The 19,673-nt window shown below is 37.2% G+C and overlaps 1 protein-coding gene and 1 long non-coding RNA gene across 7 annotated transcripts; one reads left to right on the top strand and one right to left on the bottom strand.

Annotated features, from left to right (window-relative positions):
- Positions 1-1,071: 1,071 nt before the first annotated feature.
- Positions 1,072-19,669, top strand: LOC102230322 (bone morphogenetic protein 1-like). Of its 6 annotated transcripts, XR_002753110.1 has the most exons (22): positions 1,073-1,205; positions 1,274-1,435; positions 3,740-3,841; positions 3,943-4,077; positions 4,173-4,290; positions 5,934-6,112; positions 6,200-6,305; positions 8,327-8,451; positions 8,559-8,674; positions 9,963-10,065; positions 10,183-10,299; positions 10,972-11,117; positions 11,370-11,565; positions 11,655-11,780; positions 13,273-13,436; positions 13,522-13,702; positions 14,921-15,046; positions 15,774-15,901; positions 15,981-16,194; positions 17,753-18,003; positions 18,090-18,284; positions 18,784-19,669. XR_002753110.1 is itself a non-coding variant. In XM_023337707.1 (21 exons), the coding sequence occupies exons 2-21, from the start codon at positions 1,303-1,305 to the stop codon at positions 18,222-18,224; spliced, it is 2,895 nt and encodes a 964-aa protein (XP_023193475.1). In that variant the 5' UTR covers positions 1,072-1,205; positions 1,274-1,302; the 3' UTR covers positions 18,225-19,669. The 6 variants fall into 6 exon arrangements, 5 of the variants coding, with proteins under 5 accessions (XP_023193475.1, XP_023193474.1, XP_023193473.1 ...); XM_023337707.1 differs by having other exon boundaries at positions 1,072-1,205; positions 13,276-13,436; positions 17,753-18,000; positions 18,090-19,669; XM_023337706.1 differs by having other exon boundaries at positions 1,072-1,205; positions 17,753-18,000; positions 18,090-19,669.
- On the bottom strand, positions 13,504-17,051 carry LOC111609405. The gene is made up of 3 exons (XR_002753111.1): positions 16,981-17,051; positions 14,192-14,293; positions 13,504-13,589 (listed from the first exon to the last, which is right to left on the bottom strand). It is a non-coding gene; the product is annotated as an uncharacterized LOC111609405 (long non-coding RNA).
- Positions 19,670-19,673: the final 4 nt, after the last annotated feature.

The following is a 19,673-nucleotide window of genomic DNA, read 5'->3' as shown; positions in this document are numbered from 1 at the left end:
TCAAACAAAAACTATATTCATAAAAGAACTATTTTTTGGACAAAAATATGTCAAAAATCATGCCCCCCAAAAAATAAAATAAAGGAGCAATGTGAGGTACAGCTATGTGGTTTGTTGCCTGAGGGCAACGCCATGCCATAGAGGGTTAATTGGATTTTTTTCCCACCAAGAAATGTGGCATATTCACTTGTTTTTTCTTTTTTTTAAAAAAGATTTCATTTATTTAATTATTAAATGTTTTTTTTACAGTCTTTACTCAGAAATAGAAGGATTTGTTCGGTTATAAAATATCATCCCAAGCTTTTGGTATTTTATGCAAACACTATTAACTCAACAAAGACATTGTTGTTGACCTAAATTTAAAGGTTGTAGAGTGAAGGAGCAGCCCAGATGTCTACAGTAGCTCTGGAGGAGCTGCGGAGATCCAGAGCTCAGGAGGGAAACAAATTCTAACAGGAGAAAAGTTTGACACGCACTCCGAAAATGTCGAATTGTGGGAGACGGACCAGAATGAAGGCTTTGTTGAAGGAAAGCCAATAGAAATATTGTTTAGAGTTTGCCACAAGCCATCTAAGGGACATGCTGAGGATGCAAACACGTCACTCTGTGAAACACGGTGGTGGCAGCAGAGCTACATTCACACAAGAACCTAAATCATATGTTCAGAATCTTGACTTGGAAACTTTTGTTCACGGATGGAATCTGACTAAAATGTAGCTGTTTAACAATAAAAACCATCCTGGGAAAACATTGCCGCTCTTAAAAGCAGGAAGAGGCATACCCAAATGGCACAATTATCCGTGCACTTGTCTGCCCCCACACTATTCCATCTAAGTTCAATTCAGTTTTACAGGGCATTGTATGTGCCTGCCCCAATAATGGCTGCGTCAGTATTTCCAGATGTTGTAATAATGGAGCCCGCTGGCAGCCTACAGGTGGTGTAGTTAAACCCTTTCTGCTTACATGACTCTCGACAGGATTTGAACATGTATTTGATGTTTGAGTTTACCTAATTGGTTGGGGGGTTTCTGGGGGGAGGAGGAGGGATTTGACTGCATTGAAAGTGTGTTTTCCATGTACACTCATTCCTGGACTATGACTAAAATAAGTGACGTTTAACATTTACTTAGACGCGCTGAGCCCAGATTCACTCCTGGAGCGGCATGTCAGCGGCAGCAAGGAACAACCCCCCTGAGGAACTCCAGGTTTTTCTCCATTTTACTTTTATTTTTATTTTCATTTTGCTCTTCCGACCATATCCATCTCTCAGCAGCGTCGTTCTCCTTTGAGTCCGAAGTAACGATGGACTCGGCACCAGCCGTACTGCTCCTGCTGTGCGGTCTGAGCGTCTCTCTGGCGACTGATGGAGAAGCTGCGGGCGCGATTTTCTTCTATCCAGAGGATGCGGTCGATTACAAGGATCCATGCAAAGCAGGTACCGTGAGATTTACTCTAAAATTGTATATATTTAGTTATGCAAAATGTGTTTTTGGACAGTTTGGAGCGCAGTCCTGCTGTTGAGACCGGAAATAGCAAAAGCGTCACTGCATGTTGCAGTGATGGCAGCATACAGGTTTAAATGGATTCACAGGAGTTTGCAAAGTATATAAGCAATAAGTCATAAGTCAGTATCAATGTGTATTACAAAACGTTATATTTAAATTTACACCGTATAAAATAGTCAGATTCTGAATATTCAAACTTTCTTTGTATAACTTATCTCTAAGAAAAGAAGGACATAGATAGTGCAACATAAAATATAGAAACTAATTGAACCTGGCAGACTTAGCTGACATGAGAATATTTGAAACTTTTTCAAAAAATGTGAGGATATTCTGATATTTATTGTTTTCTTTGTGTAATATGAGTTATTCTGTGTTTGTTTATACAGGTTTGTTTGTTTTAATACTAAAGAACATGTTTTTTTTTTTTTTTTTTTTAATTGTTCAATTAAATGAACATGTGTGTATTTTCAATGGTATACCAAAAGTATACGCAACTACAGAGGTTGAGAACTTTAAAAATCTATCAAATTAAAGCAATTGGATTGTATTTAAGCAGGAAAGTGATAAATTGTTTTCTCTTTACAAACAACTTACTTGTATGCCTGTATTTTTAAAAAAATATATCTCAATGATCATAAGTTACAGTATTCACAGCCTTTTTTTAATCACTGACCAGCAATAATCTATTATTGGTAGAGAGCATAAATATAGAGCATATTGGAAAGCCTCCTTGCCATCACCCTAATCTCCATCTGATTCAGCTCTAATCCAAAATGTTAATGTTGTTTCCAGTCAGAAGAAACATGTTGGTAAAATTAGAAATTTACTGTAATTTTGGGCTTAACTAGAGATGTAAACAGATGTAATACAAAAAGACTTTAAGGCTTTTTTGTCTTAAGAAGAGAATTAATATATTTTAAAATCATTATTCACTAATAAATATACATTTAAAAAAATGACACATACTTTCCCATTCTGAAGGTGTATGATTGTTTGAGAAACAACAATAAATTAAAAAAAACTTTGCCAAAAGGTCAAGATATTCAAGACAACAACTTGTTTCCATCGTCCAACATGGCCTCTAGTAATCAAGGGCCTCCAGCAGGTTTGGTTTCCTTTCTTCTTCCTCTCGTTTTTTTTTTTTTTTTTTCATTGTGACTTTGGGAACCTTCAAAACACACGGCTCCTCCGCTTTGAGGCAGTTGCCTGGAGACCGTGGGTCACCGAGGCCGTGCCAGCACTGTTCCTCGGCTGGACGCCGGCGAAATCCCTCATGGCCGCGGGGCACGGAGCACAGGCGCCCCAGGAGAGGTGTGGCAGTCATTTACAGTTACCCTCTGCATGACTGAGCCGACTTCAAAGGCATCCATAAGACGGGGAAAATCCTCTCATTTGTACAGCAGAAGAAGGCCCTCATATGGAGTAACTCAAGTGAACGAGGTGGCAAAATAGTTTCCTGAAAATCAAACTGGAGCACTTTGGAAATAAATGACTGTTCAGGTTTAAAAAGGGGTTTTCAATTCGCCTGGAATCATCCCTGGTTATCTATAAACTATGTATTTAAAGAAGATGTCAGAAAACATGAAAAAGCATACACACTGTTGATTTCCCATAAAAAAAATGAAATGTAAGGGTGGAAAAGGTATAATTGAGATTGTAAAAGAATATTTGGTTATATTTTTACCATTAACCAGTATTGCTTTACCAGTTTTTTGCATTAAAGTTAAAGAAGGTTAACACTTCTTCACAGACGGGTCTTCCTAATGGACCCAGTGCAGGAAGCAGCACAACATACTTAGCAATCCTTTCATGTATTTTGTCGATGTTTACCTTCCCTCTCTCCTTTCAAGCCACAATCGTTTTAACTGATGTTCTCATGTGAATCATGAAAAAGCAACATTTAATTATATAGGATGAATTTAATTGAATATTTACGTATTTGTGCTGTGTTTTCAAAATGAGAAAACTAGCTGAAACTTGGTTATTGTTGCACCAGTATAATTTCCTGCATAAGTACAAGATGGAAAGGTGCTAAGACTCCAATTATCCTTTGTTCTTGTCAAATATCGCAAATGTATATCATATTTCTAACACATCTACATGGTTTTGTAAACCTTGTATCATTTATACTTTGTGTCTGTCTCATAATATCTCATTTAGGTACATTAAAGTTTGTTTTTTTGACGTAACAAGTTGGGGCCCATCTAGTTTCTTTATGTTTTAAATTTGCACAGCTGCCTTTTTGGGAGACATTGCTCTGGACGAAGAAGATCTTCGTATGTTTAAAGTAAGCCAGGACGTCGATCCAGAACAACATGTTAATCACACAAACTCAGGTACGTCTTACCAGGAAGAAAAAGCAAATTTCTCTGTGAAGCTGGTAATTCTGATCAAACTATTCAAGATGATATATGACATTTCCATACACTCTTTACAGCTGGTAATTCCTCTTCCAATGACGGAGCTGCAGACGGTCTGAGTCCACAGAGGCAGAAGCGAGCAGCCTCCTCCAGGCCGGAGCGAGTGTGGCCGAACGGCATCATCCCGTATGTGATCGGTGGGAATTTCAGTGGTGAGTCCAGAGGAAAGCCGTGCCTCCGTCTCCTCCAAACATTCACCTTGGACAACCTAAATCTGTCAAAACCTAATTACAGACTTTCCTGTTAGGCAGCCAGTGTGCCATATTTCGTCAAGCGATGCGCCACTGGGAGAAACATACATGTGTGATATTCACAGAGAGAACAACTGAAGAGAGCTACATTATTTTTACCTACAGGCCTTGTGGGTGAGTAGTTTGTAAAGAAGTTTGTAACTTAAATAAATGAGACCAAAAAAGCTGTTACGTATTAATAAAATAAATGCTTTTGAGTATTTTTAAAGCAGTTTCTTTTACATTTGAAATACCATCTAACTAAATGTACAGATGCTATTCAGTTTTATTTTAATACATCAGGTTCTTTAAGGGAAGACAGAAATCCTTTATTCATCCTTAAAGACCTCAACTTTGGGAACCTGACTGTTCAAACCCAAACTTGCACACATGATTTATTAGAGAGCAAAAACTTAATTAATGACAAAGCAATAAAGTGATTGTAAAATTAAAACTCCATGAGGAGCAGATTATCTTCATGCTAATGAGTCAGTTTGTTTTTGCAAAAAGAAAATGTTATTATATTATCATGAAGCTTGCTTGAACTGCAGGAAGCTGTATATAATGAGCAGTAATAAAGAAAAACCATGAACATTCTGAATATTTAGGGCAAAAAATTAATAAACAGATCATAAACCGCTGACTTATAAATCAGTATCCAAGTAAAACATGGAACATGTGGGAATTCAACACTCACTTCCCCATTTATTGAATATTAAATTAAATATTCAACTACAGGGAAATACAAAAAAAAAGTTTCACTTAATAAACAAAATCTTTCAACAAAGATGTGTTTTGTAGCTTAACATAAGTAAAAACTTTAATTGATAGTGTTGCCCATTCGGTTGAAATAACATCAGTGAGATGCTTCTTGTAGTCTTTAGTCTCTAACACGGATTCAGGGGAAACTTCTTCAATCCTCTCCTCATTTGCAGCTCTGAAGTTTTTGAGGTATTTCCTGCATGTCTACCTTCTTTAATCATGTGTTTACTCTCTCTTCAGCAGCACAATAGACTAAATGTCTGGTTTAAACAGAGCAAACATCCAGAAAAACAACATTATAAGGATTAACACCTGTTTTTGATTCTATGTAAATACCGTTGGAATTTTCTAATTTATTCCATCCAAAACTGCCAAGTTTTATTGAAGAAAATGTATATTAAGATACTATTTTTTTTGCTGTTTGTCTCTTGATTTTTTTAGTGTTCTACAAACTGAGGTTAACATGCAACATGGGCATGTCCAAGACATTTTACAACAGACTGGCTGTCCTTTTCCCACAGCTCCATATGTCAAAATATTACTCCGCTAACTTCCAGCGGAGGCTTGCTGTGCTGTAACACTAACGACATCTTTCATGTAAAACAACAGAAGATTTTGTGTTTAATGTGTTATCGTTTATAATACTTCTCCACCTAAAAAAAAAGTAATATTCTTGGTTGCAGATTGTGCTTATTTAATGTTAAGTTGCTTCTCCTTCACCAGCCACAAGAGGGCACAACTCTTCCCATGCTAAATATAGATATTTAAAGACATTTTGATTCACTTTCTCTCCCAGTGACATGTTTTCCTCTGGTTTTATGGGGTTGCTGACAATAACATCTGTTTCGGATGTGGGCTACCGATGATGTTTCATGTTTTTTTAGTGAAACCGTGCTCATAGGCTTAACAGATTCTTCTCGTTAAATGTCCGAAAAGCAATGACCTTCTGGAAATTCATCACATATTCTCATTCAGAAGCAATTAAAGATGGCTGTAGACACTTTGCTGCTTTACAGATGCTGCTCCTACGTGGGGAGGAGAGGTGGCGGGCCTCAGGCGATCTCCATTGGGAAGAACTGCGATAAGTTTGGCATCGTGGTTCATGAACTCGGCCACGTGATCGGCTTCTGGCACGAACACACTCGTCCTGACCGTGACGAGCATGTAAGCATCGTCAGAGACAACATCCAACCAGGTACTAAGGTAGTAACCGTGTTACTACACAGAAGTTTCTGTACTTGTAAATGCAGTTTGCAGTTTACTGTGTTACTTCCACCAAAAGGTCAAGACTATAACTTCCTGAAGATGGAACCTGGAGAGGTGGACTCTCTGGGGGAGGGCTATGACTTTGGCAGCATCATGCATTATGCAAGGAACACATTTTCCAGGTGGGTTGCCAATTTTCCTCTGCTTTCTTTTTCTCCACCGCCTAATGTTTAACTTGTCTGTTATTCGGGTTTGCTGAGCATACATTTTCTTTTCATTTCAAAACATTTCACATTAACAAGTCATAAAACCAACTCTCTGAGGAAATTATTTAGTTAATGGTGACTCACTCTTTCCTCTGTATCCTGCCTCTAACTCACTGTCATCAATAAACTTCTTCACCTGCCTGACATTAAGATAAAAACATTTTTTCCCAGCGATGAGCCGGATAAATGGTTAGTTGTTGCAGTGTTGTGCAAAAGTAGTTTATTTGACAATGAAGTGTTTTAACCTAAATCTTAACCATCATACTAGATTGTGACATTTGGGTTTTGTATCAATTCTTCCAACTTACTCAGCCTTAAGTTTGGTTCTTTGATGAATATCTTCTCTGCCTGGCCTGTTAGGTCAGGTTGACAGACACATCTTGGTTGATTTTGAGTTGTGCCAAGGAAATTAACAGTGGTCCTAAAAGATAGTTAGGACCACTATACCAATATAAGGATATTCTGTCCTTATATCCCTATATCTGACTTTTCTGTTCAGTTTCTTGACCTTCACGATCCTGATTGCTCACTAATGTCTTTTATTAAACCTCTGAGGCCTTCAAAGAACTTTATAGAACTTTATTAATTTGAAAAGTAGTTTGTTGTTCTACATTTTATTTTAGCAAATTTTGCCACTTGAAATCATACAGAAAACATATTCAAAGTAGACAAATTGATTTTCTTTTGTGATTGCTTGTATTTTGCTTGTCATGATCCTTTTCCTTCACAATTAGTTCATGTTTTTCTTTGTCTGTAACTTAGAAATAATTGAAATAATCATTAATTTGAAGCTGCTACATGGCAAAATGAGAAAACGTTCCAAGGTTTCTCAAAAACGACTCTATTAACGAGACATTAAGTCAAATATGAGACCTGATGTTTGTCCCTCATCAAGAACCTGCTGTGTTGTGACAGAAATGTTTTCTCTCTTAAGCATACTGTTGCTCCTCTCTGTTTCTGCTTTGGTGTTTTACCCCCATCACTGCCTCAGGGCTCTGGGTCGTGGCGGTTTGCCAATTTAAATAAAAGTCCAACCAGTTCAGGCTTTGTTGAACAATTTGGGCCTGGAGTGGCTTTTCTCTCTGGCATTCAGGAGCGGGCTCCACTGAGCCGGCTGGCACCGGCCACAGGCCCCATTCAGAGCCCTCTGTTTACACATGCCTGTCATTCATCATTTCATCACCATGGTAACTGAGCAACAGCGGGCGCTGCAAACCCAGCAAGGGATTGTTACAGTCAATAAAAGTATCAAGGTGCTGACAAAATTGTTGACAAATTCCAGGCGTAAATATTTTGCACTTGTGAATAGAGTTTTGTAACCTTAATAAAATAAAATGAAAATTTCTGATTTGTGTATGTCTAGATGGGAATGTGTTTGTGTAAAAAAAAATATCCAAGTTATATATTGACTTACAAGTCAGAAAATGTAGTAGTAAATACATTTTGTCTGTGCAGCCATTGATAAAGATTTATGTGAGTAAAGAATAGTTACCTCTTTTTAGTCGTTTTACAAATACAAAGCAAAAAATTACAAGTAAATCTCTGTGCTCAGGTTCCTTGCTTGCGTGTGAGTTTCAACCTGCAAGAACAAATTTTGAGGAGAATATTTTCCATTTCAGCTGACTCATTCATTTCATGTAAATCAACAATTACATAAACATTCTGATTTACATCCACAAACTGGGTATACCATTGATTTACACTGCAGAAAATATCAGCCATTCTATTTTACAACTTTACAAAATACAATTCAAAGCTACAAAGTCTGACTTACAAGTACAAAATATTTATTTCAATACTGGAGCCACTCTAAACAAAACATTATCCTGTATGTATATTGTCAGGATTATAGTTTTTGTGCAATAATTAACTTCTACATTGTTCTTATGCTTTGAAACTCTGCAAGGATGAACAGATTTGTACTTTGTGTGAAACAGAAGCATCTTCTTGGACACCATCTTGCCTCGTTACGATGTCAACGGTGTTCAACCCTCCATTGGACAGAGAACAAGGCTTAGTGAAGGAGACATTGCTCAAGCCCGCAAACTCTACAAATGTGCAAGTAGGACATAAATAAATAAGATATAATGTCCCATAAGTCATAATTTTGTCTGTGACTTGTCATCTTTGTGCATTTGTGTGCAATTTTTTATTTCCTTTTTTTGGCAGGATGTGGGGAAAGTCTGCAGGACAGTGCTGGAAACCTTTCTTCTCCTGGTTTTCCAAACGGATACTCAGCATACACTCACTGTGTTTGGAGGATTTCTGTCACACCAGGAGAAAAGGTGACTTTTAAACCTACACTTATCCCTGCAAAATGGGTGCATGCATTTTATAATTGAACCTCTTTAATACACAATATGCCTGATTTATTTTATGTTGGTTAAAAAAAGCATATCTTGGCAATATTTGTATCATTTGACCTACTTATAAAAACATAAATGGTAAGAAAATTAAATAAGAAATAATAGCATTAATAGCATATCAGAATTGGAGACCTTTTACAATTGCTTAAGACCCCCAAATGACATGTTGATTAATGAGGTGCATCTTAACAAATCAGCAAAATGAGATTTATTTCAGTAATTAATTTGAATAGGTGAAACTCATTTTGAAAGTGATGAACCTTTGGAGTTTATTTCTGTTGGTTTAGGTGGTTGTGGTGTGCATTTTCTTAGAGTCAGTGCAAGTTTTTCCTGCTGCAAGTGAACCAGTTTCTTCTGCACGTTTTCCTTCCACGTAACTTTACATCCAAGATACACAAAACCTATAATAAATACATTTGTGCTGTATAAAAAGAAGCAGAATAAACAGCCAAACCGTTAACACCAAACCAAACAGTGTTGCTTTGCTCATATTTATTCTTTTTATAATCAAAATATGCATGTAGACATATCGTTCTCACAATATCAGTAGCAGCTATTTCTAAGAATATATTTGCATTTTGTCATTTTATTTTGTTAAAGTATCATCTTTTAGAATGTCCAGAAATGAAAAAATTATCCACGATAGTCGTTGCCATGGCATTAAATGAGCTAATATCTAATATTTACCATTAACTACATTAACATACTATACAAAAAATTGTCTTACCTGAATTTACTCAACTAAATAAATAACCTGAAAATTTAGATTTTTCTAACATAAGTGTTGGTCTATTCTACAACTTTAAAAGATGAGGAAAAAGTCCAAATAAATGTGGGAGTCGCTGAATATCCAAACATTTAAGTAGTTACTGTAAAAAAAAATATTGTTTATCAGTCTCGTAAGTCCAGCATCCTGCAATTTTCAGGAATGTCCCTTCAACACATCCTAATCAAATGATCAAAGTACCTTCTTACCATGCAGTCAACTTCACCAGGGTCTTGCTAGTGAACTAATTATTTGATTCATGTGTGATAAAACAGAAATACGAAAGAACTGGAGTTTGAAATCTCAGTTTTAAGCAATTAATTTAGGTCAGAGTCCTTGGTGTGTAAATTTGATGTATACATCAATATTTTATTGATGTATACATTTCAATCTGATATATTTACATGCTGTTATGCTCAGCATCTCTTCTCTGTGTCCCAGATTGTCCTTAATTTCACTTCCATGGATCTCTTCAGGAGTCATCTCTGCTGGTACGACCACATAGAAGTTCGAGACGGATTCTGGAGAAAAGCTCCCTTAAAAGGTCTGACTGATGCCTGTTTTATAAACTTGATACTTAGCAGCTGTTTTAGGCTTTTTGTGACGTTTTTGTACTAACTTACACTAAAAAATACTTCCTGACTGGAAATGTTCCCTTCAGGGCGTTTTTGTGGCGACACGACTCCAGATCCGATCGTCTCCAACGACAGTCGTCTTTGGATCGAATTCAGAAGCAGCAGCAGCTGGGTGGGCAAAGGCTTCTCTGCGTCTTATGAAGGTGAAACACAAGAACAATACTGATTTAAATCCATTTTAGCAAGTTTACAAAGATGAAGTCCAGACCAAATACAGAGCCAACAATGTGTCAGTCTTTTGACTAACTACATAAAAATGACCAAACAGGCTTCTGTCAAATGAAAATTTTACTGTCTTCCTCTTCCTTGAGCGTGTTTATATATCCGTATTCTTAAGATATTTTATTTAAGGGTGTCAAACTTAAAGGGATGCAAATGTTTGCCCCATTTTTCATATTTTTACTTGTTAAAATGGTTTTATAATATGAATTGAGAATCCTAGTAATTACTGTAAAATGACTGCTGGACATTATCTACAATCGAAGGGATAAACAATGAATGAATGGTCATCTTTTGCGTCCCACCGTTCAAACTAAACCTGTCAAGCATTAAACTGCCCTCTGCTGGAATGCTAGTGTCTAACTACTTGAGCCATTTTCTCCATCTGCTTTCATCTAGAATGTTATTAAACATTTATTAAGCATATTTCAAATTTCTTATTTTCCTGTTACAAATTATTACCCTAATTTGTTCTTCAGTACGTTATGGTACTGGTGATACCGTAACGTATCACCAGTACCTTTCGTTTGACTTTGGCATTTGAATGTCTTTGACATCTTTGAACCGATTTGGTCATTAATCTGACCTCTCTGCAGCCATCTGTGGTGGGGAGTTGGCGCGAGATAGTGGCCAAATCCAGTCCCCCAATTATCCTGATGACTACCAGCCCAACAAAATGTGCGTGTGGAAGATCACAGTGGCAGAAGGTTTTCAAGTCGGCCTCACCTTTCAGTCATTTGAGGTAAAAATCATATAACAATACGAGAAAGGTTGAATATCTCTGTGAAAAACACTTAGATCACAAACATTTCGCTGATTTGAATTTGCAAGACCTGCTATTTCCAGAAAGAATTCAAAAATGTCTATTTGCAGTAGCTTATTAAATAAATTTGATCTCAGTCAAAAAATGCCTCATAAGGAGTCAAGACATATTTCTTGCATTATATGTGAGTAACCCGAACAGCAGCAGCGTTCATTTATATCCTGACCGCAGATTGAGAAACACGACGCCTGCACCTACGACTACGTGGAAGTCAGGGATGGCGGTTCGGACAGCAGCCCGCTCCTCGGCCGGTTCTGTGGCTACGACAAACCGGAGAACCTCCAGAGCAGCTCCAACCAGCTCTGGATGAAATTTGTTTCTGACGGCTCGGTCAATAAGGCAGGGTTTGCTGCCAGCTTTTTAAAAGGTCAGAGAGTCCCTCCAGCAACAAAGCGTCTACACTATTTTTATGGAGGAGGACATATGGACACTGATTCCAGTTTTCTTTTTGATTAGAGGTGGATGAGTGCTCCAGACCTGACAACGGGCACTGTGAGCAGCGCTGCATGAACACGCTGGGCAGCTACAGATGCGCCTGCGACCCCGGTTTTGAGCTGGCAGCAGACAGACGCAGCTGTGAGGGTGAGAGCAGAAAACAGATCACGTCTTTACCAACAAAACAGGACATAAAATCTCGTTTGGAGGACTTTTCTCTCCATTGCCTTGCAAAAGTATTCATAACCCTGGAAAGTTTTCACAATTTGTAAAGCTAAATTCAAAAACGTCAATATATTTTTGTGGGATTTGTTTTGATGAGCTAATATGTAGCAATGCACAATATTGTTCTTTTTTTAATAGCTTCTGTATTATTTTCAAAGTAGCATTACAGTCAGAGCAAAATCAAAGTGGAGACATCATTGTCTTCAAAAGTGGTCCATGTGTTGAAATTGTATTTAATTTATCTTTCAACAAGATAAAGTAAAACCAATCACTTGATTGCAAATAAACATCACACTTTTACTTCACATATATGCATTACTTTGTTTTACAATAACAGAAAATCCCAAACAATACTTAATACCACTTCATACTTCCAAAGGGTGACAAAAATATTGTCAGTGTAGCCTGCTATATTATTCTGTCAGCCATTACAGTCCCACAGTATCCATAGTTAAATAAATAATTTAATATTTAATTATAGCAACATAGTGCACTGTCTTAAAATCCAAAAGATTGATGAAACTTTTACAATGTTTACCACAAGGGGGCAGTATTGTCCTGTTGCAGTATCTCAAGAGTCAATACTTTTGTTCCTCCAAACCTTTGACAACAACAAAATCCCTTCTGCAAACTCAGCATGTACATTTATTTGTTTTTTAATTACCTTAATACAGCAACAAAAAGGTTATTTACATGAGTTCCTTTTTTATTTTCTCACATCCAGTGAAACTGATTATTTCAGTAAATCTTAAATCTTTCATTTAATCTAATATCCTCACTGGACTTTAGCTTAAGAAGTAAACAAGGAATTAATTTTAGAATCCGTCACATACAGTTTTCTTTATCTAGCTTTGAAAACATGTTCTAATTAATTTGGTATTAAAAAAGATAAAGTCACAATCTGCTAACCTCGTCATTTTTTCACACTTGTTCTGAACAAGGTTTACTAAATCAATATATTTTACCAGATTAAAACACACGTTTAGGTTCAAAGTGTTTTTTTTAAATCTCATTTTAATGTAGTTTTCTACATTTCAAAAGTTTGCATGTGATTTTAACTATTATACAAAATAAAAGATGAACTTTGAAGTGTTTAAAATATGAACCATGTATGTTAGTTCGAACATGTAAGACTAAACAAAATTGTATTTCTTCATTTACATAACAAATTCTGTTTAATAGAAACAGACACAAACATATTGATCAAAATGTACTCAGTAAAATGCACTCACTGTGTTTTACCAGTTTTCCTGTTTAATATCTAGTTAATTGATATGTTTTCATCAGTTTTATCATGAGTTTTAACCTTGCCATCGATTCAGCTGCTTCACGCTGAAGGTTATGCGACTGTTTTTACTTTGTTATGCATGAGTTCTTCCTCCGAAATCCTTTTTTCTTATTTCATTCCCTCCAGCAGCTGCCTGTGGCGGCTTCATCACCAGCCTGAATGGCTCCCTCAGCACCCCAGGCTGGCCCAGAGAGTATCCCCACAACAAGAACTGCGTGTGGCAACTGGTGGCGCCAGTTCAGTACCGGATCACCCTGACGTTTGATGGCTTTGAGACAGAAGGAAACGACGTGGGTTCAGCTCAGATCAGCATGTAAAGTGTTGTTGTTTTTGCCTTTTCTTGCTAAGAGAGTGATTGTGGCTGTTTCACAACAGGTGTGTAAGTATGATTACGTCGAAGTGCGCAGTGGGCTGAGCGCCGACTCCAAGATCCACGGGAAGTTCTGTGGCACAGAGAGACCCGACGTTATCACCTCCCTTCAGAACAACATGAGGATTGAGTTCAAGTCGGACAACACCGTGTCCAAGAGGGGCTTCAAGGCCCACTTCTTCTCTGGTGAGAGGCCAGTAAATATAAGAAATTCCTGATGCAATACTGCAAACCTTTGCAAACTTAATTTTATATTTGCTTGAAGAAAATACCACAAAGATGTTACACAGGTATTCTGTCTGTGCAGAGATTGTAATTTGTGTGCTGAAGATATTTTATAATTATTCACAATTTAGTAAGGAATCAACTTAAAAATATTTTCAGATTCAAACTTCGTTACTGCTTTTATTTGAAAATGAGTAGTCTAGAGAATATTGCATTTTCTAGATGGGTGTAATAAAAAACATATATTTCTATTTTTCAACTCTTACTTGTTGTTATCCTTGTTAACAAAATCAGTCTTAGTCTTTTAGTCTTCGGACCTCAGGGGTTCTACGTCAAAGTTTGTGATTTGCTTTTATTTGTCTTCTCAGCTCAGTGTGGATGTTGAGTGATGCAGTAAATAAGGTTTTGGGATAACTGATCCAAAAACACATTTCAAACAATATCACCTACCATCTTTGTTGTTTTTGTTACATGTCTGAAGCAGTCACTGGTGCATGTTTGCCTTCCTGGGTGAGCTCCTCCTTCTGTTTCAGCCCAAGCCTCCATGACTCACTTTCGCAAAAAAAAAAATATATATATATAAAAATAAAAACTGTGGTTTTACATGACTATATGCTTAAAACAAAGGAAATGAAATATATTTATTTTAAAAACATGTACCATTTATCACGTTTTCCTCTTGTTCATCAGATAAACATGCTGCCTTTTTTGGTTTTATAGACTTTTACTTCAGTTAACTAATGTGTTTTATACTATAAAATGTAAAAATTGAACACCAACACAACACCTGCACTTTATATGCAAGTAAATAATGAACAAAAAGAAGTTAATAAAAAGAATTTGTCATGTCAGAAAGCATCAAACCGAACTGAACACCTTCAGCTTTCTGAATAGTAAAAGTACTGAAACAAATCATTCTGATTCTCACTTCTGTTCCCCCAATAAACTCCAAAACATCACCAAGTCTGACCTTGTGAATTTGCAACACTGGTTCATAATAAACTTACTACACAACAAATCCCATCTTACTTTACACAATTAGGTAGAAAGTGTCTTGGTTAGCAGGGACTCTTAATTTTGTTTCACATTCACTTCGAGTTTTACACCAAGCCCATTTGTACATATTTTCCTCTGCTGAAGAAAAGAAAGTCCAGCAAAAGCCTTTGAACATCTCCACAGATATAGACGAGTGCTCCAAAGGTAACGGAGGATGCCAGCACGAATGTGTGAACACCTTTGGGAGCTACAGGTGTCAGTGCCGGAGTGGGTTTATGCTGCACGATAATAAGCACGACTGCAAGGAAGGTAGGCAAGTTCAGATCAACTTGTTATGCTAAGATGAATATTCATACTGTTTTTGTTAAACAAAATGAAGCATTTGCAGTCACAGTGCAGATCTCAACTAGATTGAAATGATTGGACTATTGTTGCTAAATTGCTTTAAACATCTTCTGGTCTTAATGCAACAGATGCTGGATGGTACATTTCCATTCTGGTGTGATTTTTCCAAAGTGTTGAGCTGTGACTGAGACACTGTAAATATGGACTGTGTATACTAGAATTCAATTTCAAAAGCCTCTTTGTCAATAACAGCTAATCAACCTAAATACTGGAGACTGGAAAATCTGTTTAATTGCCTAATGTTGCGAATTTATATCAAACCAGAATTTTTATCTTTTGTATGTGCTGCTTCTCAAAGAACAATCTCCACTTAATTTAATATTTGCTTAACAACAAAAACTAAAGTGATATCATTTTAAATAACTTCAGTAAGGGGTTAAGGGAGTTGTGCTAGTAAACCTCAGTAAATTGAGGAATGTTTTCTCTTAAAGGGTCAAAATGATGAAAAATACTCCTGGTTATTACGAATAAAGAAGCTTTTTGAGCTGTTTAATTATGAGGCGTTTTTGGTTTTTCCCATTACTTCATATGATAATACTGTTTCTTCTGGGGAAATGTGTTTCTGCAATCAGAAATGATGTGATCCAGTCGTTACTATTTTCCCCTGACATGCTGTTCCGTTTTTGTTTAGCTGGGTGTGATCACTTCGTAAACACCGTATCCGGCACAATCAGCAGTCCCAACTGGCCCAACAAGTATCCCAGCAAGAAGGCCTGCACCTGGTCTCTGTCCACCACACCGGGCCATCGGATCAAACTCGTAGGTTGTGACTCAGACGCGGTGATTCGGTATGAATGAAAACACCCACTTACAATCTGCTTGAAAATCTCCCTCTCAGATTTTTAACGAGGTTGACATGGAGGCTCATCTTGAGTGTGCTTATGATCACCTGGAGATCTTTGATGGCAGAGATGTTCGTGCCTCGAAGCTGGGCCGCTTTTGTGGCACCAAAACACCCGATCCAGTTACATCCAGCAGCAACAAGATGTTCCTGCATTTTTTCTCTGACAACTCGGTGCAAAAGAGAGGATTTGAGGCTTCGTACAGAGCAGGTGGGCAAAGAAATGTACTCACATCCACTTATTGGCAATTAATTGAAAAGATAGCAGCATAAGAATAAAAAGCCATCAACAGATTTGAGTGAAATTATGTAAATTAGATAAAAACAGAAAGATTGGGAAAAAAAATACATGCTGAACTCTTACATTTTTTCTTATTACAACTACAAACTGCGATATATTTTGGGACCTTACCACCATGATAACATTCAGGTGGCCATCATGATGAACTTGTTAATTACTTTAGGTTCTTAGGTATTTGCAGCAAACAAGATGGTGTATCGGTCAGGATACAGGAAGGAGGACATGAGATCGAAACTTTAACTGTAGATGTGAGCTAGTTTATTTCGTCTTGATACTCAGTGTTGCCAGCAGTCTGTAACAACAAATAAATTGCCATTAGGTTCATATATTACAAGAATAGAGGTTCAAGGCGCAGCCTTGGTGAAAAAACACGAACACAGACCTTTGGCTCAGTTTAACATAAGAGGCACTTTGGCGCCACCATGTGGCCAGATAAAATCCCTACACAATGGCGGCAGCTGGCAGCCAGCGCATGCCCTTAATTACTATATCTGCCGCAATAACTCAATGGAAAGCAATAACAGATGCAGCCGAAATGCAGTTACAAATAATGGGATTTAAGGTAAACCTACGAAGGCTGAGCAGGTTTAACTGAGTTCCCAGCGCTCAGAGAACATCGCATACCCGTTCTCCCGTAGTTTACATAACAAACTAAATCTAGAATAAACAAACAGCACGCTAAATGCGGTGACTTACTTTCTGTCATCAACTTAACACTCGGAGCATCACTTCTCAGGACTACACCGGGACTCATGCTGAGAATGCAGCAAACCGACCCGGAAGTATATTAAATTATATATATAAATTAAATTATATATATACTGTATATATATATATATATATATAATAAATTGCTCTCATGAGGGGTAGCGCAGCACTAAACCCAGGCTTACGTCACTTCCTAGGATAATCTCTAAACCGACATTACAAAATAAAACACAGAAATGTCAGCGCCTTTTATACAGAGCTGTTAATTTGATTCAGGTGTGTTAAACAAACAAACAAAAAAAGAACTAAAACATGCAGGACAGCAGCACTATTTGGACCGAGGTGATTTTAGTTGACTCACAGGACCAAAATAACACGATAATTTCTGCACACTACATATTTCTAAAAGTTTTTTGAAAGCTCTGCATTATTCTGATCACTAAAAACATTCATGAGTTCGACTAAATATAAAAGCTCATGGAAACAAATACTTTTGCAAGTCAGTGTAAGTGCGGTGACCTAATGTAGGGCTGCAGAATAAACTGTAAACATAATGTCACTGCTGAGAAGATGCTGTTTGAGGGAAAATGCTCGTCCAAGGGTCTCTTAAAAAGGTACTGAAAAAAGCCTGAAATGGTAAATTGTAGCTCGGGGAAAAGAGTCGCCAGAAATGTGACATTTTAAGTGCTTTTTGCATTCTTTCCACTCTTTTAAGAGCCTCTCGTCTTGACCCTCTAATTTTGTGGTTGTGGATTCCCAGAATGCGGAGGAAGCCTTGAAGCCGAGGTCAAGACAAAAGAACTGTACTCTCATGCACAGTTTGGAGATAACAACTACCCCGGCGGCTCCGACTGTCTGTGGGTGCTCACCGCTGAGAAGGGCTACGGCGTGGAGATTATCTTCCAAGTGTTTGAGATTGAAGAGGAGGCGGACTGCGGCTATGATTATTTGGAGCTGTACGACGGCGCTGACATTAAGTCCCCCAGACTGGGCCGATACTGTGGATCAGTGGTAGAATCTCTAATAATCTTCTTGATCCTGTTCTTGATGCCTAAGCAGTTTTAAAATGACACATCTGTGGTTTTCTGTTCCCTCAGGCTCCAGAGGACGTCTACTCAGCCGGAGACGCCATCGTTTTAAAGTTCCACTCAGACGACAGCATCAGTAAAAAAGGCTTCCACGCACGCTACACCAGCACGAAGTTCCAGGACACCCTACACACCAGCATCTAGGCCCAATCGCAGACTCCCATCTCCAGCATTTGGACGGTCACACCCATTTCCAGGCGACGGGTAAATGCTCGGCTTGATACCACAAACACCACCCTGCATACTTTACATCTGTAAGACTAATTGAAACCATACGGAGAAATCTGTCTTTGCATTCAGAGCTGTTTAGTTCCTGAGGAAATTATGGATTCATAATGGCCACCTCACTTTTTAGAAACTGGCTACAGAAACACACTGGATTAAGATATAAAATGTATATATTGAAATATAGTTTGATGTGAGTCTAGACTTATAAAACCATCTGAAGGAGACGTCAACTTTTAAGAATATCATGTAATTTTAAGAATTTGCAAATACTGAAGGGAGAATTAAATCATCATCTGGATTTCTTTTGCTTTTGTTTGTTTTAACGTGAATGTATGCAGTGCGACTCAGATGCCTGAGTCATCTTTGTTGAATGAAACATACGTTACTGATATTTATAATCGAAGATATTTAGAGATTTTATTTACTCAAAATTTCCAATCTCCTTTTTTTTTTGCATTCTTTCCACCCTTTTAAGAGCCTCTGGTCTTGACCCTCTAATCATCTGCTTGTGTTCTGACATCATCTGCTGCAAATACAAAGAAAATATGAAGCTGCTGAAGAGAACATAAGTGGCAAATTGTGAGAAAGAAAAAAAGCTTTATGGATTGTGCAGTAAAGAAATAAATAAATGCAATTGCTGAAAATGGCACAGTTTGATGTCTGTAATTAATGTTTAGCAACATGCTTTCAGTGAATAACTGTTATAGCAGCCTCCACAGTCATTTGATACACACTCAACGATGTAAACAGAACATTATGAAAATAAACTACAGAGCTTTTAGGACCTCAAATTGTTTTCCATATAAATGTTTCTCTGACTGTGCATATGTAACTGCTGGCCATTTTTCTGTAGCTAATTCCTGATTTATGAAAATCAACATTTATATTCCTTACTTAGTTTTATTTCTTGTCTTTTCCATTTTGAAGAGTGGCTGAGAGAAAGAAACACCAAATGGAAACAGGAAGTCAAAGCCATTTTTAACAATCTACAAGGTTTCAATTACCTTTACTTGCACAGGACTTCTTGGGACCGCAAATGTGGAATCTGAAATGTGGCTAAAGTAATTTTTGCAATTTGGAATTTTCCCTCACATTGAATGCATCTGCTAAATGCATATGGTTTATGGAATGATTTATTCCTCTAAAAATTTCAGAGATAGATTAAGTTACTGACATAAAAGATGAATTTATTTAAAGCCGTCTTTTTTCTTTTTACCAAGTGTGCTGGTAAAAATATAATATAATATATTAATAATATAAAAAAATATAATATTTCCACCTGCTGTGGAGATCACAGCAGGTGATTTCCACATTTCCACTAAATCGAGCTTTGCATGAATCAGTTTTTGAATCAAATGAATAAAT

Source organism: Xiphophorus maculatus, chromosome 8 (genome assembly GCF_002775205.1).
Source record: "Xiphophorus maculatus strain JP 163 A chromosome 8, X_maculatus-5.0-male, whole genome shotgun sequence".
NCBI lineage: Eukaryota > Metazoa > Chordata > Actinopteri > Cyprinodontiformes > Poeciliidae > Xiphophorus > Xiphophorus maculatus.
The sequence above is the reverse complement of the archived record's forward strand: the minus strand, read 5'-3'. Positions and strand labels throughout refer to the sequence as shown.